The 26,378-nt window shown below is 35.8% G+C and overlaps 1 protein-coding gene across 1 annotated transcript; it reads left to right on the top strand.

Annotated features, from left to right (window-relative positions):
• The first annotated feature begins 277 nt into the window (after positions 1 to 277).
• On the top strand, positions 278 to 26,070 carry lonp2 (lon peptidase 2, peroxisomal). Its single transcript, XM_051134760.1, has 15 exons — positions 278 to 617; positions 2,694 to 2,928; positions 4,114 to 4,245; positions 4,325 to 4,447; positions 4,536 to 4,699; positions 5,600 to 5,694; positions 8,249 to 8,507; positions 11,461 to 11,602; positions 15,975 to 16,125; positions 16,314 to 16,440; positions 18,474 to 18,601; positions 22,405 to 22,523; positions 24,040 to 24,247; positions 25,156 to 25,340; positions 25,459 to 26,070. Exons 1-15 carry the CDS (start codon positions 385 to 387, stop codon positions 25,678 to 25,680), a joined length of 2,523 nt encoding a protein of 840 aa, XP_050990717.1. The 5' UTR covers positions 278 to 384; the 3' UTR covers positions 25,681 to 26,070.
• The last annotated feature ends 308 nt before the right edge of the window (positions 26,071 to 26,378 follow it).

Genomic DNA, 26,378 nt, shown 5'->3' with positions numbered 1-26,378 from the left:
TAATATATATTTTCATATATTTTGAATAATTTTCAGTCTAATAGCAGCCCTGTTGGAAGTTTGCAGGGAGGAGGCACATCCATAAAGAATTTGTCCCGACAGCTTCAAATTTTCCCCGTTCTTTCCTAAATTTTGCGAATGTGATTCCCCAAAGTACAGTTAAACAAACACACTACAAAGAGAAAGAACACAGTGTACATTTGGCCGCAATCCGCGTGGTTTCACAAAAAGTAGGCGTTTCCGTTCTCACACTAAGATTGTCCTTCAACACCTGCCGTAGTTCCAGCTTCCTGTTTTCATTTGTCCCGGTTTGTCATACGATGAAGGCGTTCCTTGCGCTTTAGTTGACTGCATCTACAAGTTTTAAACTTTAAATGCTGCAAAATGTCATCCAACAGTGGTATTCAAATCCCCAGCCGGCTGCCTTTGCTGTGCACTCATGATGGAGTGCTGTTACCGGGCTCGACCATGAGAATCAGCGTCGACACAGCGAGAAACATGCAGTTAGTCAAGAGCAGACTTCTGAAGGGAACCTCGCTGAAAAGCACCATCATCGGGGTTATTCCTAACACAAGAGACCCCGAGCACGACAGCGATGAGCTCCCGTCCTTACATAGGTGGGTCTGTGCTGTCAAAACCCGCTGCAGAGCCAGTGTGATGCAACTGCCATTGAGTTTCGTTATGAAACACTTTGAAGGAAGTCCCATAGTCATTTGTTATGACTTTATAATACAATAAAATTGTATTGTAAAGTGTAGCACATTTACATTTTCCCAGAATCTTTAGTTGTAATGGTAATGTTTGTAAAGGTGATGACTGACAAGGATGACATACTATTTTTTACTGACTGAACTTTACCCTTAGAATATGTAGTTGAATGATGTTCAAAATTAAATATTAAACTACATTCATGTCCATTTATTAATTGTCTTACATGTTAGAGACTAGTAGCAGCAGTGTTTGTTTTCTAGAATCGTCTTTGATCAACAGTTGGACTTTAGCCTTGTGAGTCTGTTATGCCCTGTCAGCAATCAATGGCTGTCTCAAATCAAAGTGACTTAGTGATGTGTGTATATATATATATATGTATGTATATATGTATATATATATGTATGTATGTATGTATGTATATGTATATATATGTATATATGTATATGTATATATATATATGTATATGTATGTGTATATATATGTATATATATGTATGTATGTATGTATATATATGTATATATGTGTATGTATGTCTATATATATATATATGCATATGCATATACATATACATATACATATATATATATATATATATATATATATATATACATATATATAAACAAGCTTGGAAAAGTCATGTAAATATAATAAAATGTTAAAAACCATAGACATTTTTATAGTAAATGTAAATTTCTCTCTGTTTGGTGGTTTAGTACAGTGACACATTGCTGCCACACACATTTTTTTTTCTCCGATCAATTATGCTGCAATAATGAAATGTTATGTCGTTGTAATGACATCTTTTCCTGTAATAATGCGATGTAATGTTGTAAAACTTACATATTTTGTCACAATAACGAGATGTTGTGTTGTTAAAACATCTTTTCTCGTAGTAATGAGATGTTATGTCGTTAAAACGACATCTTTTCTCATCAGAACAACGCCTTTTCTCACAATAACGAGATGTTATATCAAAAAAAGCGACACATTTTCTTGTAATAACGGGATATGTTGTTAAAATGACATAATTTCTAGTAATAACAAGATATGTTGTAAAAACAACATATTTTCCAGTAATAACGAGATGTTATGTTGTTAAAATGACATATTTTTTTGTAGTAACAAGATGTTATGTCATTAAAATGACATGATTATTTTGTTAAAATGTCATCTTTTCTTGCAATAATAAGATGTTATGTTGGTAAAACGACACTTTTTGCTCATCAAAACAATACCTTTTCTCATAATAACAAGATATTATATCATTAAAATGACGTTTCTTGTAATAACAAGATGCTATGTTGTCTTTAAAATGACATTTTTATTTGTAATAACTATATTAAGTTATTAAAACGACATCTTTTCTTGTAATATTGAGATTTTATGTTATGTCATTAAAACGATTAAATGTTATGTCATAAAAATTATATTTTTTCTTATAATAACGAGATGTGATGTCGTTAAAACATCTTTTTCTTGTCAAAATGATGCATTTTCTTGTAAAAACGAGATGTTGTCTTTAAAACATCTTTTCTCGTAATACCGATATTATGTCATAGAAACATCTTTTCTCGTAATAAGATGCTGTCAATAAAATGACATCTTTTACTCATTAAGGCGACATCTTTTCGACAATTATCTTAAGGCGACATCTTTTTCTCACAATATCGTTAAAACGACAACTATCTTGTTAAAAAGTTTCTTTTCTCGTTAAAATGACATCTTTTCTCATTAAAACAACATATTTTTTCTTGTAATAACAACATGTTACTTAATAAACAACAAAATGTCTTTACTGTTATAGAAGATATATGGTCACATGTCTAGTTCTAAAGTCATTGTTGTTATTTATAATCACTATTCCGTATGTGTATGTATGTTAGATGTCATGGCATAAAACCTACTCAGGTATCTCAAATTAGATTTTGATAGGAAACAAATCTCAGGCATCATTACTTGAATTTATACTTCTGTCTTCTCAGTATTGGCACAGCAGGACTGGCGGTTCAAGTTGTGGGCAGCAACTGGCCGAAACCACACTACACATTGCTCATTACTGGGTTGTGTCGCTTTCGTGTGACCCAGCTGCTAAGAGAGAGACCCTTCCCTGTGGCCGAGGTGGAACAGCTAGACAAACTGGAACAGTACACAGAGGGAGATCAGGCTGATGGAGAGCTGGGGGAGCTGTCAAAGAGGTTCTATCAGGCAGCTGTACAGGTCAGTCATAAAGGCACGGGTGTTGGTGTTTATGTTATGATTCTGTTAATAGTCTATAAAAATTCCAGGATATTGCCACAGACTCCTGAAATCACAGATATTATTTATTTTATACACTTATGTCTAATATGTGACCCTGGACCACAAAAATCAATCATAGGTGTAACATTTTTTGAAATTGAGATTTATATATCATCTGGAAGCTGAATAAATAAGCTTTCCATTTATGCTCCATTTAATTGCTTAAGATACAATTATTTGAAAATCTGGAATCTGAGGGTGCAAAAAATCTAAATATTGAGAAAATCACCTCTAAAGTTGTCCAAAATAAGTTCTTAGCAATGCATATTACTAATCAAAAATTAAAATCTGATATATTTACGAAATTTACAAAATATCTTCATAGAACATGACCTTTACTTGCAATAAAAGAAAAATTGATAATTTTGACCCATTGCTACAAATATAGCAGTGTTACCTAAGAGTGGTTTTGTGGTCCAGGGTCTAATATAATATAATATAATATAATGTAATGTAATATGAAGACTTTTTAATATTTTTGAAAGGTGTTTTTTATGCTCACCAAGCCTGCATTTATTTGATGAAAAGTACAGTTAGTAGTTAGTTACTAGTAAACAAAACAGTTGTGCTGCCTAAAATTTCTGTGAAAACCATGTTTTTTTTTTTTATTTGGGTTCGATAAATAGAATGTTCAAAGGAATGACATTTATGTGAAATTGAAATATTTTGTACCATAAATGTCTAAATAAATAAATAATAAATAATCTAATGAGCAGTGTTATTCTCTGAAGTCTCTTTCTTAAGGTTCACTGACCTACTTTTTCCAAACACTTCTTATGTTTTGACAGCAATGATAACTGACTTAAGAATTTGATATTTTTTGTGTAATGGCCTACAGTTTAAATGAGTAGGTTCTTAATGGCAGCCAATGTTTTCAAAAAAGATATTAGTGGGCGTTACTGACAATAGTAATAATCAAGGACATAATTCTTTTCATGACTGAAGAAAGGATGAATGTAACCAGTCATCAAGACAGTGAGTCATCATTTAAATACTGAATGAATATAAAGGCTTCATTCTTTGCCAGATGCTACAAGATGATTCATTGCATGTAGGCTTTTGATTCAGTGTATTGACAGTGTCCTCTGGTCTCTTTTTGTCCAGCTGGTTGGGATGTTGGACATGTCAGTGCCTGTGGTGGCTAAACTCAGGCGGCTGTTGGACAGCCTCCCTAGAGAAACCCTACCGGATGTCCTGGCCTCCATGATCCGCACTTCCAACAAAGAAAAACTGCAGGTGCAGTAATAAATAGGTTATTGTTCAGGATGAATGACGAATGCCATCCGAACTAAAAATGCATTTTGTTTGTTGGCAGGTGCTAGATGCAGTAGACTTGGAAGAACGCTTTAAGAAGGCCCTTCCTCTGCTCACTAGACAAATTGAAGGGCTCAAGTTGCTACAAAAGACCCGCAAACTCAGACCTGATGATGATAAGAGAGTAGGCCAACATGTGTTTCTCCTCTGCTTCACAAACACCCTCCTCCACATTTCCTGTCCTATTACACAGACCTTCTGCTTTCTCCAAGGTTTTGGCCATCCGTAAAGGTGGTGTGTTCCCAGGCCGTCAGTTCTCCCTGGATGAGGAGGCGGAGGATGAAGATAGTGATGACATGGCTATGCTGGAGAAGAAGGTGAAGGCTGCAGCTATGCCGGAAGCAGCGCTGCGGGTGTGCCTCAAGGAGCTAAAACGGTTCGTTCTGGTAATTTTTAGAGGAAACCACATTTCATAGTTAGCTACGTACTAGACGGCAAGGGACTTTTCACTGACCCAGTGCATCTGTTGTGTTTTCTTTAAATGTATTAGGAGGAAGGTCGTTATCTTTATAGTTTAATCAGTATTTTTATTAATAACACATTAAAGGATGAGTTCACTTCCAGAACAAAAATATAAATACAGAGCATAAATACATATAATATATTCACCCCCCTGTCATCCAAGATGTTCATGTCTTTCTTTCTTCAGTTGTAAAGAAATTATGCTTTTTGAAGAAAACTTTACAGGATAATGGACTGATATGATGTCCCCAAATTTGAACTTCCAAAATGCAGTTTAAGTGCTACTTCAAAGGGCTCTAAATGATCCCAGCTGAGGAAAAAGGGTCTTATCTAGGGAAACAATCTGTTGTTTATTTATTTATTTGTCTCATCTATCTCTGTGAGAACTTTTCCGGAAAAAACAGTTCACACAGAGCTAGACAAGACGAGCGTTTGAGCTTACAAAGTATGTAAATTTTTTTTTTTTTTTTTTTTTTGAGAAAATAACCAATAGTTTTGCGAGACAAGACACTTATTCCTCAGCTGGGATCATTTAGAGCCCTTTGAAGCTGCATTTAAACTGCATTTTGGAAGTTTACATTTGGGGGCACCATAGAAGTCCATTACATGGAGAGAAATCCTGTAATGTTTTCCTCAAAAAACATAATTTCTTTATGACTGAAGAAAGAAACATGAACATCTTGAATGACAAGAGGTTAGTACTTTGTTTGTAAATTTTTGTTCTGGAAATGAACTAATCCTCTACTGCCCCTGGCAAACCGATCTTCCTCATCTACCCAACATCTTAAAGAAAGTTTCCTTTTTATCCCTACAGATTAAAAAAAATGCCACAGTCCATGCCCGAGTATGCCCTCACCCGCAACTACCTGGAGATGATGGTAGAGCTTCCCTGGAGCAAAAGCACTACAGGTAAGAAAACAAAAGAAAAATAAATAAATAAAATGAACAAAATGTATTTTTCATACATGCATTTTTACGTTTTGGGAATGTTTACAAATAGCATTGCTCAACATATTTATATCAAACCATAAAGTAGTATATTATAGTACATTTTACATTTTATATAAATATAATACTAGAGATGCACCCACATTTCGGCTGCTGAAAATTGTGGTTTATGAATTGCTGTAATATGGCATAGTACAGTTGAACTGGGAAACGCTGGTAAAATGACACTAAAAAAATCAGTTAAATCTGATTCTGTTGCATAGAACTAAATAAAAGTAATATATTGATATTTAATATTAATATTTACTGTCCAATTTAATTGTTTTACTTTCAGTAAAACTATTTATTTTATTGGCATGTATTTTTAAATTCAGTATTACTAAAATTATTGAGTTAAATTAAAATCTCTGAAAATTATATTATTTAATAAATAAATAATTATTAAAAAGCATTTTCTGTGTCAGTTTCAGTGCATCTAGAATTTTTGGGTTAGGATTTGACCCAGAATTTTAATTTCGGTGCATCCCTGATATAATATAAAATAATATAATACCAAATATTAGTATTATATATTTACTATAAGTCCAAGTATAGCACTGATTATTTATTTATTTATTTTTTTTCTGTAATTTAATTATTCCGTACATGCATAATTCATTTTAAAATATTAAAGATAGTTTGTGGTCAGTAATTTTTTGAGATATTAATAATTTTATTCAGCATCAGTGCATTACATTTCTATAAAAGAGCATTAAGTCTCAGTGTTACAAAATAAAATTCTGTTTCAAATAAATTCTGTTTTGAACTTTCTATGCTCAAATAATACTGGGAAAAAATATGGTTTCAAAAAAATATTAAGAAGCAGAGCTGTTTTTACATTTGATAATAATAAGAAATGTTTCTTTAGCACCAAACCAGCATATTAAAATGATTTCTGAAGGATCATGTGACACTGAAAACTGTGTAATGGAGACTGATAATTCAGCTTTGGCATCACATGAATAAATTACTTTTTTTTTTTTTTTAAATATATTCAAATAGAAACCTGTTATTTTAAATGTTAATAATATTCCACAATATTACTATTTACTGTATTTTTGATTAAAAAAGACTTTAAAAAAAAACAATATTTTACCATCCACCGTAATGTATATTTCTGATTCTATATATATATGATAAACTGGTTGAAAAAAAGTTTAATAGAATGTTTTTAGTTTAGTTAACTGAATATTTACATTTTAGATGACTGAACAGTTTTAGGGAGCTACCAGTAGAGGGAGTCTTTGACCACATTTTGTGAAATGAATGGCTCTCAGTCCAGAGGTGGAGAGTGATTTAAACTGTTTACATGTGTTATTCTTGCCATGGCCACATGGAGGACTCTGAGAACTCAAGTATAGCAAATTATCTTGCCAAGCACAACTAGAGTGTTTGACCATATGTTGAAAAGCATTAAACATACCTTTATATTCATGCATGTTCTGTGTTTTATAATTATTCCATATGCTGCTGGAATGCAACTATTTCCTAACTACTTACTGGCATACTGAAAAGCATTCAAAAGTGTATGCATTACTTACTATCCTAAAGCTTGCCTTGAAATAAGATCTCTGACTGTCCATGAAGGGATCAAGCAAACATGCATATGTGGTTCAATGTGCTCACACACACACATATCTCTGATTTTCCCTTGCTAGATATGTAACAGACCTTGAGGCTGGAATTCTGTTGGGGAAGTCTCATGTACATGAAGTGCATTTCACAGTCTTTTAAGCTCCACGCTCAAGGGTGGGATTGCATTAGAAGAAAACTGATTTAGAGGTTTAGTTCAACGCTTGAAAGCTGGGAATAGAGAGTTCTGGCCTTTCAAGAATGTTCTCCTGTAAATGCAGGATAGACAATCCATGATTTGTGAGAACCATAAAGAAAATTCTGTGCCCAGTTTAGGTTTACTTTATGAGACAGCTGCACGTATGTCTGTATCTTATTACATCAGGCGGTGGAAATGCATATGTCTTTGATAAAAAAAACTCACATTCCTTGCAAAATTTTTACAACATGCGTGCAATCAAGGGCTGCAGCAACTGTGCTGTGATATTGCGAATTTGCCATCAATTTATCATCAATTATATGCTGCATTTATTTAATCAAAATAAAATAAACAAGTTATGTTGTTGTAAAATATTATTTTAGTTTAAAATTACTGTTTTCTGTTTGAATATATTTTAAAATGTAATTTATTCCTGTGATTTTTAGCGGTCATTACTCCAGCCTTCGATGTCACATAATCTCATATGCTTTTCATGATACTTTGATTAATAGAAAGATTAAAAGAACAGCATTTATTTAAAATAAAAATCTTTTGTAATATTAAAAATGTCTTTAGTGTCACCTTTGATTAATTTAATGTGTCCTTACTAAACAAAAATATTAATGTCTTACCCCAAGCTTCTGAATTGTAGCGTAAATCTGCGTTATTTTAACTCTCTGTTGTCTTTTATTGTTTTCCAATCAGATTGCCTTGACATCCGTGCGGCGCGGGTGCTCTTGGATAATGATCACTATGCCATGGAGAAACTGAAGAGAAGGGTGCTAGAGTATCTTGCTGTGCGGCAGCTCAAGAGCACCCTTAAGGGACCCATACTGTGTTTTGTGGGACCCCCTGGTGTGGGAAAGACCAGCGTTGGGCGTTCCATCGCTCGCACTCTGGGTCGAGAGTTCCATCGCATCGCCTTGGGGGGAGTCTGTGATCAGTCTGACATCCGTGGCCACAGGTGAGAGGTCATTATAAAGGTAGCACACTCAATGTCTGATCTTCAAACAGGTATGCTATATGATACATAGTCTCAGTGTCAGACTGCTTTGAAGTAGAAACTCTGGTTGGTCATTTTACATGCAGGTCAGACAGATCCTACTTGTTTAAGTTGGCTGTTCTTGGCCAGAATATGCTGTGTGGGCAAGACTTCAGGCTGATAATCAAAAGCCTGACTGCACATAAATATACACTACTGTTTGAAATTTGGGGTTGGTAAAATTTTTAAAAATGTTTTTAAAAATGAAGACTCTAGCAAGGCTGCATTTGTTTCATCAAAAATGCAGTAAAGAAGTAATATTGGGAATTTTTCTTCAACTGTTATTTCTATTTTAATGTATTTTAAAATGTAATTAATTCCTGTGATGGCAAATTTACAGTCTATTATGGAAGCCAGTTTCCACCACTAAATAAAACATAAAAAAGAGGTAATTGTGACTTTTTATGTCAGAATTCTGACTTTATTTCTAAGAATTGCGAGAAATGAAGTCAGAATTCTGACATTAAAAAGTCACAATTTACCTCTTTTTTTATTTTTTATTCAGTGGTGGAAACCAGAATTGCGCAATATGAACTTCTAATTGCAAGTTATAAAGTCAGAATTGCAAGATTATAAGATTATATATTTTTTCCCTCTGTCAAAATTGTACTTTATGACTTAAAATTGTGAGTTTATATTTCATAGTACTGAGAATTGATTCAGTTCTTTCTCAGAATTGCGAGATACAAACTTGCATTTGTGAGAAAAAAAGTCAGAATTGCAAAATATAAATTCGCAGTTGTGAGAAAAAGTCAAAATTGCAAGATACAAACTTACATTTGTGAGAAAAAGTCAGAATTGCAAGTAGGGCTGCACGATTAATCGAATGTGTTTATGAGGCGCGCTTAGTCAGTAAAGCCGGTACTTTGATTAGTAGTAAAGCTCCATCACGTGCGTTCAGCTGGAGCGGCAATTAATACAGAGAGCTGTAAATCACTGACAAGCTACGCCAAATCGCGCTCATAATCGAATGCGATTCATCTGCGATTATGAGTGCGATTTGGCGTAGCTTGTCAGTGATTTACGGCTCTGTGTATTAATTGCCGCTCCAGCTGAACGCACCTGATGGAGCTTTACTATTAATCGTGCAGCCCTAATTGCAAGAGATAAACTTGCAGTTCTGAGAAAAAAAGTCAGAATTGCAAGATCCAAACTCATATTTGCAACAAATAAAAAGTCAAAATTGCAAGATTTAATCTTGCAGTTCCAAAAAAAAGTCAGAATTGCAAGATAAAGACTCACAGTTGCAAGAAAAAAGTCAGAGTTTTGAGATACAAACTCATATTTGCAAGAAAAAGTCAGAATTTTGATATAAACTCGCAATTAAGAGTTCGAAAATCAGAATTCGGATTTTTTTCTCTCAACTGCGAGTTTATAACAAAATTCTGACTTTTTCTTGCAAATATGAGTTTGTATCTCAAAACTTTATAACTCAGAATTTGAAGTTTATATTACAACTCTGAAAACAAAAGTCAGAATTGTGGGGTCGCAATAACCTTTAGTTTTTTTGGTTTTGTTTTTTTATACAGGAAGAAAAAGGCTTCTATAGTCCTTAGTGTCACTATGCTGATTTGGTGCTTAAGAAACATTTTTTTATTATTAGCAATATTGAAAACCTGCTTAATATTTTTGTGGAAACTGATACATTATTCAGGATTTTTTAAGGGGGAAAAAACAATATTTATTTGAAATAGATTTTATTTGTAATAATGTAAAAAATCTTCACTCTCACATTTGATCAAATTTTTGCATCCTTGCTGAATAAAAGCATTCATTTCTTTCCAGAAATTCATACTAAACCCCAAACCTTTAAATGATAGTGTGTACAATATAACATCAACAATCTGTGAAGATTGTTTCAAATATTTCCTGTGCATTGCTAAAACCTTGTGACCCAGCCCTGATTTTCCTGTGATTAACCCTGGTGTTACGTTACTAATCCAAGATCCTTCAGACGCTGAAACTCAATATAGCAAATCAGGCGTTGTTTTGCCATCAAATGGTGAGTCACAACCAACATGTGAAGCATGCGGCAATGCAAATGTGTGCAGATGCGTCAGACTGAGGTATCAGACTATGATGAACCCACCAACGAGACGTGACGTAGTGCCTCTTCAATAACGAGAGAAACTTTAAACCATGACCTGCACTGATGACTTCTTTGATGTTCCCTCTGATCTCTTGTCACTATAGAAACTAGAAGGTGATAACAATCATGACACCCTGCAGGCCAGGGCGAGCCTCTGTGGTTTCCGATTGGTTAACATCAGATCCTCATCCTCACACATGGAAAATGTGTCCTTAAGACAAAAAAACAGCTCTTACACTGTCTGGACTTTTCCCACACACTCTTTGCAATTGTCTCGTTCATTACACGTCTCTTTAAAAGACTCTGCATTAATTTACTACAGTATAGTGTATAAAGTTTAATGACAGTTTTACAGCCCCTAATGACTGTGATTAGTGCACAATTCCATCCTGTCTGTCCTCGCATCCTGTCTTTTGTCAGTTCAGTAGGACAAAATACTAGTTTTAGTGTTTTCAACCACATCAGACGCACTCAAGCCTCATCCAGCAACATTATCAAGAAGTTACTCATCTTATTTTTTCATTTTCAAATTGCATTTGTGATTCATGCTATAACCTGTTACGCAGTCCATCATGGAGCAGTAACACCTACAGACAACCAACAGCGACCTGAATGGGACTGCGTCAAAACAGTTGCGCTTCATGTTGCAGTGTGGGATGATTGTGATCTTTTCTTTTGTCTGCCCACCGGAGCATTGATAGCGATCTTTTTTGTCACTCCATCGTTTATCTCTACCTCTCTATACTTTCTTCTCCTCCCACTTTATCTTCTTGTCTCCGTCCTCAGGCGCACGTACGTAGGTAGCATGCCTGGTCGCATTATAAATGGACTGAAGACTGTTGGGGTAAACAATCCTGTCTTTTTATTGGACGAGGTGGACAAACTGGGGAAGAGCCTGCAGGGAGATCCTGCTGCTGCCCTGCTGGAGGTAAGAGGAGCTACATGTAGGTTACAACTGCTACTTGATTTCACCAAAGTCTCAAACTACAAGGAAATCTTGTAGTGTTTACAATGTAATCAATATTCTAATTTATTAAAGCCAAGTATGAATCTCATCAAGTTAGTGTTTTTAAGTATTTTGATATTTCTTCCAAAGTAATAACTTCATGCCATTTTAAGTCTTATTTTGATGTAACAAAGTGTGTGAGTTGATTACTTGCTTTTTTAAATGAGTCTTCCCATTACCGCCATTATATTGTTCATTCAGACTTATTCGCAAACCCGGAGCGTGCACAAGAGGCAGGATTTATCCAATGAACCAATCACAGCCGGTCATATCCAATCATATCGCAATAGAGGCATTGCCTCCTCTCATGTGACTTTTTCCCTTTCATTCTTAATTACTCCCCACCAAACTCATGCACGCTTTAGGGGGTCTGCAGGTTCGTACAATGTTCTTAAATTGCTTAAAGTACTTGAATTTGACCTTTTGAAATTGAAGGCCTGGAACACCCTTGAAAATAGCAATATTCCAAAAGAGGTACTTGAAGAGTATTTGAAGTTACAGTTAATGTCATAAAACTAGCAGTAGTACTGACAGTGTCGTCAGTGTTGCCAAGTCCGTGGTTTTCCAGCAGAATTGGGCTACTTTAACACTGTTGCTGCGGATTGTTTTTTATGTTCGCGTATTGAAGCGCCCCCAATCACATGTATTTTGCCCCCTGGAACGTGAATTTTACTAGGGGTCTCCCCTCGAAATGCAGATGGGCTAGATTTGAGTAGCAGTTGGGCGGGTTTTGTTGTGAAGACTTGGCAACCCTGAGTATCATGTAAACATGGCTGAAGATGCAAAAAGAGGAACAGATGATCCGATTCAATTGAGTGAGTCAATTACGCTGAAACTCCTCCGGTTGATTCAAACTCGTGACTTTGATCATTAATTTCAAATGCTTCACTAGCAAATACCAGATCAAATTAAAAGAGCCATTCATTTTCAAATTTCGACATTGCTTGTAATGATTTTATAGAGCACTTATTGTGATCAGTGGAGATTTTTGAAACTGAGAATCAGTTAAACCATTGCATTGCAAAATTATTCACAGATTGCGGATAATTTGATTCAGATCGGGATTTCAAATCACGTATCGCAAATCATTTGGTCTAGATTGGGACTTTGGAGCGAGTTTGCAAATTATTTGACTTAGATAAGAACTTTGCGTATCACGAATTATTTGATTTAGATCGGAATTTCATAAATCACTTGATTGAGATCAGGACTTCAAATCGCGTATCATTTGATTTAGATCAGGACTCCGGGAGCAGGTTCGGGAATCATATGATTTAGATCGGAACTATGCGTATCACAAATTATATGATTTAGATCGAAACTTTGTGAATCACTTGATTCAGATCGGGACTTCAAATCGTATATCATTTAATTTAGATCAGAACTTCGGGAGCAGGTTCGGGAATCATATGATTTAGATTGGAACTTTGCGTATCACTAATCATTCGATTTAGATCAGGACTTCAGAGCGGGTTCGGGAATCATGTGATTTAGATCGGAACTTTGCGTATCACAAATTATTTGATTTAGATCGGAACTTTGTGAATCACTTGATTCTGATTGGGACTTCAAATCGCGTATCATGTGATTTAGATCAGGATTTCCGGAGCAGGTTCGGGAATAATATGATTTAGATCGGAACTTCGGATCGGGTTCGTGAATCATTTCACAAATTGAATGATTCGCGATCCACGATCTGATGTCCTGATCTGAAATGATGGTTCGTGAATCATTTTTTTCAGAGCAAGTACAAATCCCTTAAGAAAATTAATGGTGGTTTTACGACAGATACCATGGGTTAACTTTGGTTAGTGTAGGAAAACCATGGTTCATTTGTGGTTACCATGGTTTAACTATAGTAACCATGTTTTTTTGTTTGTTTGGGTTTTTTTGGGGAATAAGGGATGTGTTGCCAGGTTAACAAAAAAAAGTATTACATTTACACCTTAGATGACACAATATGACAATATATTATGCGCTGTTGGGCAATGTTTCTTTAGAAAAACATTTGAATTATACTTTTTAATGTTATATAATGTAATACAGGCGTTGTTTCATTTTAGTACTACAAATTTTTTGAGGAGTCACTGCCTCCCTTGCCTTTTCGGACGAAATGCTTCTGATATAAAAGAATGGATGGAATGATAGATTGTTAAGCCTAAAAATGTTTCAAAAAGCTTGAAGTTTGAAGGTAATATTGACCTTATGAATATGAATGGATTGTGATATGCTGGAGACAGAATAGTGCAAAACAAACAGATATTTCTGTCAGGGCAGGTTACTCTGTTCCAGCGTGAAATTACCCAGACTCACTGCATGACATTATATGCCACAATACTGAACGAAAATGTTTCAGTGTTTTTTTTTTTTTTTGCAATTGTTTGTGTGTGGCCTGCAAGATCAGTTTGCAAGCAAGGTAAGTGCATGCATACCATAGGAAGTAGGTAATAGGTTTGTTGTCCTTTCTGTGCACCGTATCCAAACAACAACAACAAAAACAACAAGAACAGTGTTTTCCCTAGGTTCACAGCTTTGGGGGGTGGGGGGGAATATGGATGAGGCAGGGGTACCCATTTTTTTTTTTCGGTACTTTACTCTCTGTATAATAACCGCCCCCCTTGAAGGTCAAGTTAAATTTTATTTTCTATATAGCGCCAGATATAATGGCAGGGGAAATACTGGTATCACATATACATCGCCATTTACATTCACTTGAATGCACATGAGCCAGTTTTTCGCTCAGATGAATATCCAGATATCTCCCGTGGTGCAGCTGTTCATGAAGCTGTGAACATCTGTATATCTGTGATTGTAATCCTCTTATTTCCTTGCGTGATGAGTTCTTACAACAATCCAGCAGAGGACGAGAAACGTGTTTTCCAATTTCGCCAGAGATCAGCAGTCTGCATCCTGTAATCAGAAGATCGCCACTCAAAAACCATCCGGGGAGTGACGTTCATCTCGTACTCTAAAACATGTGACCCTTTTCATTGTACTCCAGATAGAGAGGGAGATATAGGGAAGTTCATCACAGGGCGGACGTGACCTGGCAAGCTCAGCAGAAAGCTCTGTGATTTAGTTTGTCAGACGCTGAGAGCAAGCATGCTTTATTTAGGGAAGCATTTCAAAATAAATTGTTCTGAGGTGGTTGTTTATAGCTGTAGTGAGCTTGTTTTAAATTTTCAACCCTGAATAGTAAACTCTAGCTTGTAACTCTTCTTGCACAGTTTGTGCTACAGATATGAATAACACCTCAAATCGTGCATCTTGGAGAAGATGCGTTATTACTTACTAAACATTTAGGCTTACTTTTTTTTTTTTAGTTTTGTCAAATACAGTCATGTGAGGTGGTGAAATTTAATTAAAACTTAAAGGCGTGTTCACATTAGCAAAGCTCAGAGGTTACTTTAAAACCAACAAGAACTTTGGTAAATCTTCCAACCCTCAAGTGAAATTCCCAGTGAAATGGATACTTTGTGAAAATGACTCGATTATGGCTGCAAGTATTTGCTAAAGAATGGTAAATGTGACCACACCTTTACAGTATTTCCTTCATGCAACAACGAAAACAACACAAGCTTTGATGTCTGATTCACAAACAAATGACTGTTATAAACTGGTTCTTTTTAAATTCACAGAACTGTGTCAAACCTGCTTGCGAGTTTTGCGGTTTGAAACAAAGGCTGCGTTTACACTGGCACAAACAATCTGATTTGTTGCTTACATCTGACACAGAATTTGTTGCACATGTGTAAACAGTTTTTAGGAAAATGCTTTTATTTTGTATTCATTGTCCTAAAAATTTGTCACGCACAGAAACCTTGCACACTGAAATTCTTGTCAAATTTTCGCACGTTAAAAAATATATATATACAATTTCACGTTGTGTCAATCACGTTTACACACTGTTGCCAAAACTTTCGTCTGTCATAAAAAATTCAGATCAGGCTCAATTTTCTATCCATCCACAGGGGAAACACTGCTTCGTTTGGAACTGTATGATAATATGTGAATCCTTAATAAAATAATAAATGATGACAGTTTTGTTAATGTACCATCTAGTGTTGATTCTAACAGAAGAGGTTTGAGCAGTCTACTGTTGCTATGGTTACCTTCTCAGGCTAGAGCCTAATCCATTTGACATGTGGTGAAAATACACACTTATAATCTAACTTTTGTGTTAAAACATTCCTTATGCAATATTCTGAATTTTAACTGTTAATGTATTTTTAACAAGTCCCCCCATAAACTACACCTTCGCACACCTGTGCAAATAAACTGTGGTCTTTATCAGGTTCTGGACCCGGAGCAGAACCACAGCTTTACCGACCATTACCTCAACGTGCCGTTTGACCTCTCGCAAGTCCTCTTCATCGCCACAGCAAACACCACGGCCACCATCCCCCCTGCCTTACTGGACAGAATGGAGGTCCTCCAGGTGCCAGGTCAGAGTTCAATTCCGGACAAAAAAGACAGCAGGACGTAGCATTGACATTTTAGTGATTAATTCCTGACTATTTTAACTTGAATGCAATTAACTCTATTCTACAACCGAGCAGATGGTTTTGTAGTAGAATACTTGATTAGTTTATTGTAATTTGTGTTCTGAATATCAGCATGTGTGTCTCATTAGGATACACCCAGGAGGAGAAGGTAGAAATCGCCCATCGGCACCTGATCCCTCATCAGCTGGAGCAGCACGGACTGACCCCGCAACAGCTCCAGATCCCACAGGACACCACAAAGGATATCATCAGCAAGTATGCACACACACACACACAAACACACACTCTGCGTTTTGTTATTCTAAAGAGGTTTCAGACTGATAACAGCACTTTATAAACAACATGGAGGACATTAGGACAAGATTAAAGTATCCAAACAGGAGCAGTCATTGTCAATTAAGAACTAATCTCACACACTAACAAATGAATCCACCTCTCCATCCACATCTATTTGTAAGTAAACATGCTACCTGTATTGTTTTACGGCTTTGATTTGGGCGTAAACACAAGGCCTCATGTAATCACAGCGTGCTGATATACAGCTATATCGCACAGCTATGACTGTGATATTGCGTTTATACAACAGCTCAACGACATAAGTGTGTAAATAAAAAAGAGAAAACAGTGTCTTTTAACAACCCTCTTTTGTGCAAACTATTTGCTTCCACCACAGAATTCAAATCTCAGTTTTAACGGTTTAACAAGCCTTTGTTACTAATTCGGAAATGTCACTTTAGACCTAGTAACGAAGGAACATTGAGTTGCTTCATTGAAAGCTTATTGTATTACTGTATAAAAAGCTCATTATGAGTATTATGAGAGAGAGAGAGAGAGATGGACTGAGCGAGTGTGATTACCTGCATCTGATACAGCGTTCATTCTTCAGCTTATTCTCATATTTGCAATAAAACATTAGTTTGAATGTCCGCTGAGGAAAGCAGTGTCTTTGTCATACTATGTTTTTATCTGTTATGGGGGTTTCCAATAACAGTATTGCTCAGTGCATTTGTTGGCTGAGTCTTACAATGTGTTGTTGAAAGTAAAAATAAGTTCCTTGTTTACAACTGTTTCAGTCTCTTTCAATATAAAAGTCTTTACTGCTGACTCACTCATAAAAACAGTCTTATCTCGGTCTCTGGAACAGTGACTAAAATCACCATCATGAACACACACACACAGTTTCTCAATACTAAATACTATTTATATAAAATATCACTTTTTGAATAATATTTAATAAACAACAACAGCCATTATAAAAGTTGCTAAGCAATTCAGTCAAAAGTACATAAACAGCGCTTTGTTATACAGCATTAAATTTCCGTCAAATATAATGCGATGAGACTTTGCCCTCAGCCAAAACTATTTCCTCTTGAACTAATAATAGATTGAGACTCATTAGATTTACCCAAAATGAAATATATTTCATGTTTAACCTCTATGGAGATATCAGAGCCAGGGGCGAATTCCAGAAGAACTGGCAGAGGTAAGGCTGCCGTTGGCAGGTTCATGAGCACTAAATGGCCGCTGACGCCCTTGAGCTCACATCTCCAATAATGTCCAAGCAATTAATATCTGAAGTCGAAACAAGTACATTCTCTCTTTAAAAACTCTTAAAACCACATTCCATGAATATGAAAACAGTATTATTTATAATATTACAGTGGATTTGGGTGTCCACCATGACACTCACTGTGAGTAATACCACTAACAGATTGATACAAACAGTGGAGTGCTGTTATCACTAGAATATCGCACACCTGGAAAAGACTCTCAGCCAATCAGATACAAGAACCAGAAAAAAAAAATGTTGAATAAACATATATATATATATATATATATATATACTGTATATGAAAGAAAGCACTTAAGGCTGAAAAAAGTTTGTACAACATTTTTCATTTAAATCCATATACTGAATATTGGAGGGAGTACCATTCAGGCCAGAAGAGAAACCAGCGTCTCTAAGAGAGATTATGGTGTGAAACAGAGGGCCAGCTTGGGTCACAGATGGGGCTTTCCAGTCGGGTCCCCTCCTGTAAACTTAATCCTCTGCTGTCTCACTCTCTCCTTCAAAACCGTATCTTATGACAGACTGCCAACTTCTTTTCTAAATGTCTGTAGTCCATCAGGGATTGTCAATTAGAGATGTTTGCAGAGCAAACTAATTAATTACCTCAGAGGTTGCTAATTTTGGGATGATTATCTGCTAAAAAGCAATCAATACGTGGCCCCGGCCCAGCAGTGCCGGCAGTAATGACAGAGTGATTTGTGTGTGAACATGTTTGTAGGTACACACGGGAGGCAGGCGTGCGCTCTTTGGAGAGGAAGATCGGGGCCATCTGTCGAGCGGTGGCTGTGAAGGTCGCTGAAGGTCATAAGGTCTCTAGAGCAGAGTCCCCCACTGAACAACATGCAGGTAAAACTGGGACTTTTTCATCTCACACTTCATTGTTGTTTACGGCTGGAATTACACCAGCTCCCCCCGGCTCGGCTTCAGTCGTAGACTCAGGATTGATGGTAATAGCCTTTGGGCAAAGATAAAACAGACTGTCCCAGTGTGCGCTTGCTTTTGTTATGTCCCGATGGCGATCTCCGCCCACAGTGAAATGTCATTGGATGAAAAAAGTGTACACATAGCTACATATTAAATCTTAAGTATGTTCTGATTGGCTGGGATGACACTTTTTGAGGAGTATTTTGCTTTCATTGAGAACTCAACTCAACTTGATCTCAACTTGATTCAAAAACTTTCAATACGAAAACTATTTGTTCATATGAGTTTAAAATAAAATGAAAATTATTTAAATTAAATCAAATATATATATATATATATATATATATATATATATTATATTATATATATTATATACAAATGGTAATAATGTTATTGTATTATCAAAAATATATTTAGAAAAAAATAGATTAAATTAGTTATTAAATAAATATTAAACTAAATATATTGAATAAATATATATTTAAAATTATTAAATTATATTAAATGCTTATATAATATATTGAATTTATAACAGATGTTAAAATAAATATTTTATTATCAATGCAAAGTATTTGAATTTTTTAAAATAATAAAACAATTAAATTCTAACAAATTAAATTAACTATAGAAAATGTTTAAAATCAAATAAATGTAAATAAAGTTGCAATTATTTCAATTAAATTAAATAGTAATTAATTGTAATAATACATTAAATATATAAACGTGGTAATTATGTTATTGTATTATCAAAATATATATTTAATAAGAGATTAAATTGTAAAAATAAATATTAAATAAATATTCAATCAAAATAAATATTAATACAGTAAATACATAAAAACAGTTGTTATTTTGTCAATGCAAAGTATTTAGATTTAGAAAATAAAACTATTAAATTCTAATAAATTAACTATAAGGTAATATTATAGTAATTATTACAAAAATGTTAAAATAAATAATTCATTTTGCTTCATAAAATACCATAATTACATTAAATTGGTTAAGTTAAATTAATTATAATTTATTAAATATTTATTTAATTGTCAATACTACATATTTACACAGTTATAGTGAGTTTAATTAAATCTAATATATGTAATATATAAACATTTTATTTAAAAAATATATTTAATTATTTAATCACTGGATTTTTTTTATTTTATTTATTTGTTCATTTATTTGCCTCATCCTCTCTTTAAAATATTGGCATCTGTATTGTTCTTAAAAATCCCCATAATGATAGACCACTAGTCTTGCATCGGGTAGCAAACTCTAAGGATGCATTCGATTGGGGAATGCTGTTCTGTATGTGTATCGTGTATTGCTTCCTGACAACAGTGGCTCAGAAAGGCTTTAGCATTCCCTGCCACATACAGACGGCTGACTTCAGCACAATCCATAACACATACTTACCCTCACTGTGCCACACAGACTGAATCAAATACACACTAACTCTAGAAGTGTGTTCAGACTGAAGAGCGTGTATAGGGATCCCATGCTGAGAAATTATCAGACGTACAGTCGGAAAACAATTCTCACACATTTTGAAAACCTCAGCACACACATGCACATATTGGTCATCAATCTCTCTAAGCACAGGCCCCCTGAGGGGTGGAGGAGGGTAAAGCGTGCTAACAGACGGCCTTAGACCCCCCCCCTTCACGTCTCGCTGCAGCTGCTCCTCTGTAACCGAAGTAATAGCACGGCCAGTTAACGCTCTGTTCAGACTCTGATTTAGTCCAACTATGCTTCTCAGTCCTCTCCTGCACGGCCCATGTGTGCGATGAGATTTAGAGAGATGAGGGTCAGGGGTTTTCTTTTGCGCTTCATGTTGCCTGGCGGCCAGAATAAAGCTTTGAAACGAGTGTATGAGCGCTTTATTTTACATTCAGTCTCTCTGGCTCTATCTGCCGCTCGCTGCAGCAGGTGTTGTTCTTAGTCTGAACATCATGACAGCTGTCGCATGTGCTTCCTGCTGTTATCTTCACTCTTTCACTACATTCAGTACATCTCGGTCTTCTTATGGTTCAGTGTCTGCATTAACCTCCTGAGTTACAGTGAAATTAAAGAGTTGGTTGTTCAACTGTAGATGTAGCCATCTGATTCTGATTTACTTTTTTTCTCGCAGTTACAAGTTTACATCTTGCAATTCTCGTAATTGCAAACTTTTTCTCAGAATTGATGTAAACTCACAATTGCGAGTTATAAAGTCAGAATAGTGGGCTATAAATTCTGAGTTCATATCTCACAATTCTGACTTTTTTGCAAATCTGAGTTTGTGTCTAGCAATTCTGACTTTTTTCTTGCAATGTTGACTTTTTTTGCAAAAGCAAGTTTATATCTCACAATTCTGACTTTTTTTCTCATAATTCTTTTATTTTTTTGCAAATGCGAGTTTGTATTTCGCAATTCTGACTTTCTCAGAATTGTGTGATATGAACTCAAAAACCAAATAGTGTGATATAAACTCACAATTGCGTGGAATTAATTTTTTCTTGCTATAAACTCGCAATTCTGACTTTTTTGCGAATGTGAGTTTGTATCTTGCAATTCTCACTTTTTTCTTGCAATTGAGTTTATATCTCGCAATTCTGACTTTTTTTTCTCATAATTCAGACTTTTTTGCAAATGCAAGTTTGGATTTTGCAATTCTAACTTTTTCTCAGAATTGCGTTATGTAAACTTATAAAGTCAGAATAGTGGGATATAAACTTGCAATTGCGAGAAGTTACTTTTTCTTGCAATTCTGACTTGTTTTCATGAATGTGAGTTTGTATCTCGCAATTTGGACTTTTATTCTCGTGATTCTGCCTTTTTCTCTCAGAATTGTAAGATAGAAACTCACAATTATAAAGTCCAATTCTGAGGGGAAAAAAAGACTAATATGTTCTCACAATTCTGGGTTTTTATCTCACAATTCTGACTCAATAACTCACAATTCTGAGAAAAAGAAAGTCAGAATTGTGAGTTTATATCTTCCCATTCTGACTTTATTTTGAATTTTAAATCTTGCAATTCTGAGTTTTCTCACAACTGCAAGTTTGTACTACACAATTCTGTGAAAAAAAGTTTATATCTCAATTTTCCTCAGAATGGCATATGCACTTTCCTTCTTTGTTCTTCAGAACATGATGCCCCTCCTTTGTATGTCATTAACAGTCTAGTCACATGACTTGTGGGCAGCAAGGGGTATGTATATAATTGTGTGTCTTGCCAGGGGCTAAAACACAACGCTCACATTAAAAAAAAAGGACACATGGATATACGCTAAAAGTAAATACACCCTGAAGCTGCTTTCTTTATTATGTATGATATTAAAACCTATAATACCTTATTGTTTCCTCCCAAAATGAAGATAGCACCTGCTCTCTCCCCCTTAGCTGGACCCCTGTGGCATTTTTTTTTACAGCCTATAATTCTCCATTATTTCACAGCTCTTTCTCGCTTTTCTCTTTCTTCACTTTTCTCCCCTCCGGCCTCAATGTCTGTCACCTTCCTTAATGAAAAGCCTCAAATAGACATGATAATGAAAGTGCCAGCGTGATCAAATTTTATAGCTTTATTCTGTCTTGTAATTCACTTTTCTGAATATGGTTTCATCTCCGCTTAAATGGAGCTTACTTTTAGGTTATGAAATGCCAATCACCTATCGCTTTTATATATTGACTAAAAACCACCACCAGTGTTTTCATCAGTTTCCCCTGAAACATCTCTGTATCTTTCAGACCAGAATGCAGAGAACAAGGAGCAGGATTCTGGGATAGCGGCACCTCCAGAGATGCCAATTGTTATTGACCACATCGCCCTTAAGGATATTCTTGGACCGCCAATCTTTGAAATGGAGGTTAGTATCAAATAGGCCTGAAGGCTGTGTGTCTATTCAGGAAATGTTTCTAAAATGTATAGAAAGCACATCATGCATCTTTTTTCATCCTTGACAATAATCAGAAATGTTTCTTGAACAACAAGTCAGCATATTAGAATGATTTCTGAAGGATCATGTGACACTGAAGTCTGGAGTAATGACTTCTTAAAATTCAGCTTTGCAACACAGGATTAAAATATAGTCAAATAGACCAGCAAATCATAATGACTTGGGTGTAGGCTATTGCGACCACCCAGAACATCTCAGCAACCGCATAGCAACCACCAAATTCACAACATTCGCAACACAATTTTTGAATGAGCCAGCACCACTCACATTTTCTTCAGAAAATGTATAACACTGTTAGTTTTTAAATTGAAGGCAGATGTCATTTTCAGTGCGGTTCTGTTATTACTAGTGAATTGTTCTTCATCTGTGCACAAACCTTTCGGACTGCTAGCCCCCGGCCCTGTGGTGTGCTGTTGTGTTTCTCAGAGGAGAATTACTCTCTCTTCTCAGTAATGGAGGCTGCATTCCTGCCATGCCTATGGGGACAGGTCAGGGAGAGACCAGAGGCAGCCAAAGTCAGCCTTTTTGAATTCTGCTGAACTATCACACACATCTTCTCCTCAAAAACTTGTTAGCAGTTGACTTTTTGCAGTTTGTTTACCAAGTTAACAAACAGACAGAAGTTCATGTTTTTAAAAGAAATGTTTATAAAATCAGGCTTTCTTCCCATGGACTCCTTTTTAAAGGTTAAGTCCATTTCCAGAATAACAATTTCCAGATAATGTACTCACCCCCTTGTCATCCAAGATATTCATGTCTTTCTTTCTTCATTCCAAACAATTTGAAAATTGTTTTTTAAAGAAAACATTTCAGGATTTTTCTCCATATAATGGACTTCTACGGTGCCCCGAGTTTGAACTTTCAAAATTAAGTTTTAACAATCCCCGTTTTTTTTTTTTTTCATAAAAATAATAAAATTTATATACTTTTTAATGTCAAATGCTCATCTTGTCTTGCTCTCCCTGACCTCTGTGTATTCTGGCTCAAGACAGTTAGGGTATGTCGAAAAACTGATTGTATTTTCTTCCTCAACTTCAAAATCGTCCTATATCGCTGTTTTACCATTTTTGTTAAGGGTTTTTGATCTTCTTTGCATGTTCACTTTGCAAAGACTGGGTCGGAACTTCTGCAGCGATGTAGGATGATTTTGAAATGATATTTGAAGTTGAGGGAAAAAATTGTTATATAAACAAAACAAGTTCAAAATCGGGGCACCATATCAGTTTATTATATGGAGAAAAATCCTAAAATGTTTCCCTCAAAAAATAATGTCTTTACGGCTGAAGAAAGAAAGACATGTACGTCTTGGATGACAAGGGGGTGAGTAAATTATTTGTAAATTTTTGTTCTGGAAGTGAACTTCTCCTTTAAGGGTTTGGAACGACATGTATGACAAGTATGTAACCAGATCTGTCTATGTTTGTAGGTCTCAGAGCGACTGACCCTACCAGGTGTGGCGATCGGGCTGGCATGGACTCCGATGGGTGGAGAGATCATGTTTGTGGAGGCCAGTCGTATGGAAGGAGAAGGTCAGTTGACTTTGACGGGACAGCTGGGCGATGTCATGAAGGAATCAGCCCATTTAGCTATCAGCTGGCTCCGTAGCAATGCCAAAACGTACTTCCTTACTAATGGTAAGTTACAGACATACACTGAAAAGTCTCTGTGAATGTTATTACAATTTAAAAATAAATTGTAATGTATTTTTAAAGGGGTCATGAACTGAGAAACCAAAATTCCCTTGATCTTTTGACATATAAGAGGTCATTGTGCTATAGAAACATCCTGAAGTTTCAGAACTCAAAACTTAGTCTAAAAACAGCTTATATTGAACCCAATCGGCCAAAACGACAGGATATGGAATGTGCCATTTTATGATGTAATGGTGTGGCTAAACACCACCTCCACGGAAGTTTAGCCCCGCCCACCTATTCACGCATGTAGTGTAAATAATGAGAGGCGAACGCAGGTCTACGCAGAAACCAAACATTAAAGATGATAAAAATTTTAATGAAGTTCTATATAACGTCTGTAAGAACTTGGTCTTTTGTTTACTTCATTTTACCGCTGATTTGTTTACAAACAAGGAACAATTCATTGCTGGTTTTTCCGAAAGATTGAAACTAAAAGACGACGCTGTCGTAATGTCGCACCACACAAGTGTGAGTAACTGGTTTTATTATGTGGTCACTATTGCTTTGTCTGTTATTACAGATTATTGTTATTACAGCAGCTGTCCATCCATCTATGAAGGATGTAGGCTGTCAAACATGCACAACTATTAGCCAATCATAGCAGTGGGCAATTACTTCTGAGTTTACAATGTGCCACGCCTATTCAAACAGCATTTTAATGAGGGAGGTCAAAGCAGGACCGAAAATAGCCTATTACTTAAATGTAACACATTATAAGGGGACCTCAGAGAACAGTACAAAATAATAAAAAAGGCCATTCATGACCCCTTTAAATATAACGTATTCCTGTGATGGCAAAGAACGTTAAACAGCAATTTGACTTGTGTGTTTGAATGATGTTGTTGTAGGCAGCGCTGATCCTCTGGAGGGTACCGATATCCACTTGCACTTCCCAGCAGGTGCCGTCACTAAGGACGGACCCTCTGCCGGTGTTACCATAGTAACGTGCCTGGCCTCGCTGTTGAGCGGGCGACTGGTGCGCTCTGATGTGGCCATGACTGGAGAGATCACTCTGAGAGGACTCGTGCTCCCGGTGAGCAGCCCCAAGCGCATACCTCACAGAAAACTGATTTTATTTAAAAACCATTCATCATCTGAAGTTGCTGACATACACTGTGTGATCTCACAAGGTATATCTTGTCTCGCAACAGGTGGGTGGTATAAAAGATAAAGTCTTGGCAGCTCATCGGGCCAATCTGAAACGAATTATCATCCCCAAGCGCAACGAGAAAGATCTGGAGGAGATACCTGCCCATGTGCGAGCTGACCTGGATTTTGTTTTAGCCAGCACTCTGGATGAAGTCCTGAATGCGGCCTTCGATGGCGGGTTTCCCGCCGCTGTCAGTCATCCGCAAGTTGCCAGCAAACTCTGAGATTGCTAGACAAACTCATAAATCGAGACTTAGGTGTTTGTCACCTTAAGTACTAGCAAATCAGCTTTATTCAAGCCAATATTAATTTATCTCTAATTCGTTTATGATTTAATAACCTCTGAGAGTGTTGTTGACAGATCGTAAGAGTATAGTTTTGTTCCTGTAGAACTGAAAACAAAAGTTGATCTGACAATTTTGAGATGTTAATACTGTAGATAATTATAGGTTATGGTTTTCATTAAATGAATTGGACTATTGAAAGTTCTTAAATAGGAAAACTGGAACATTTAAATATGTTGACAATAACACAGTTTAAAGGAATACATTTGGATTTGTTAAACAAATGCTTTTGTAATGAAGGTTAGCATTAAATAACTGCCTGAAAACTCATTGTGTCACTACAGGAAATGTTTCTAGAATTGGTAGCACCCACAGCTTCACCACAAGCAGTTTATAGTGTCTCCTTTGAAGTGATGTTCATAGAATGGTATAATGGTATAATAATACAGTCTGACCATTTATGTTTACTTTTTGTTGGATAAGAGTTTTGAACAAATTTGGACATGATTTTACGGTTTTCTATAATGTTGAACAAAAATGACAATATAGAGTGTTTTCACGATGCCTCGTCTTGGCGCCACTGAACCAAACTCGCATATTTTGCTGATTTCCGCTGCTGAAAATGGTCACTTATTGAC

This window comes from Labeo rohita, chromosome 18 (genome assembly GCF_022985175.1).
Source record: "Labeo rohita strain BAU-BD-2019 chromosome 18, IGBB_LRoh.1.0, whole genome shotgun sequence".
In the NCBI taxonomy this organism is placed as follows: domain Eukaryota; kingdom Metazoa; phylum Chordata; class Actinopteri; order Cypriniformes; family Cyprinidae; genus Labeo; species Labeo rohita.
The sequence above is the reverse complement of the archived record's forward strand: the minus strand, read 5'-3'. Positions and strand labels throughout refer to the sequence as shown.

What these genes read in the sequence shown, in the direction of transcription:
- lonp2 (XM_051134760.1), top strand. Translation starts at nt 385, where the DNA reads ATGTCATCCAACAGTGGTATTCAAATCCCCAGCCGGCTGCCTTTGCTG. An exon ending in CTGCTGCTGCCCTGCTGGAG is followed by an intron (nt 11,603 to 15,974) that starts GTAAGAGGAGCT and finishes GGTCTTTATCAG; the next exon opens with GTTCTGGACCCGGAGCAGAA. An exon ending in GGAGGTCCTCCAGGTGCCAG is followed by an intron (nt 16,126 to 16,313) that starts GTCAGAGTTCAA and finishes GTGTCTCATTAG; the next exon opens with GATACACCCAGGAGGAGAAG.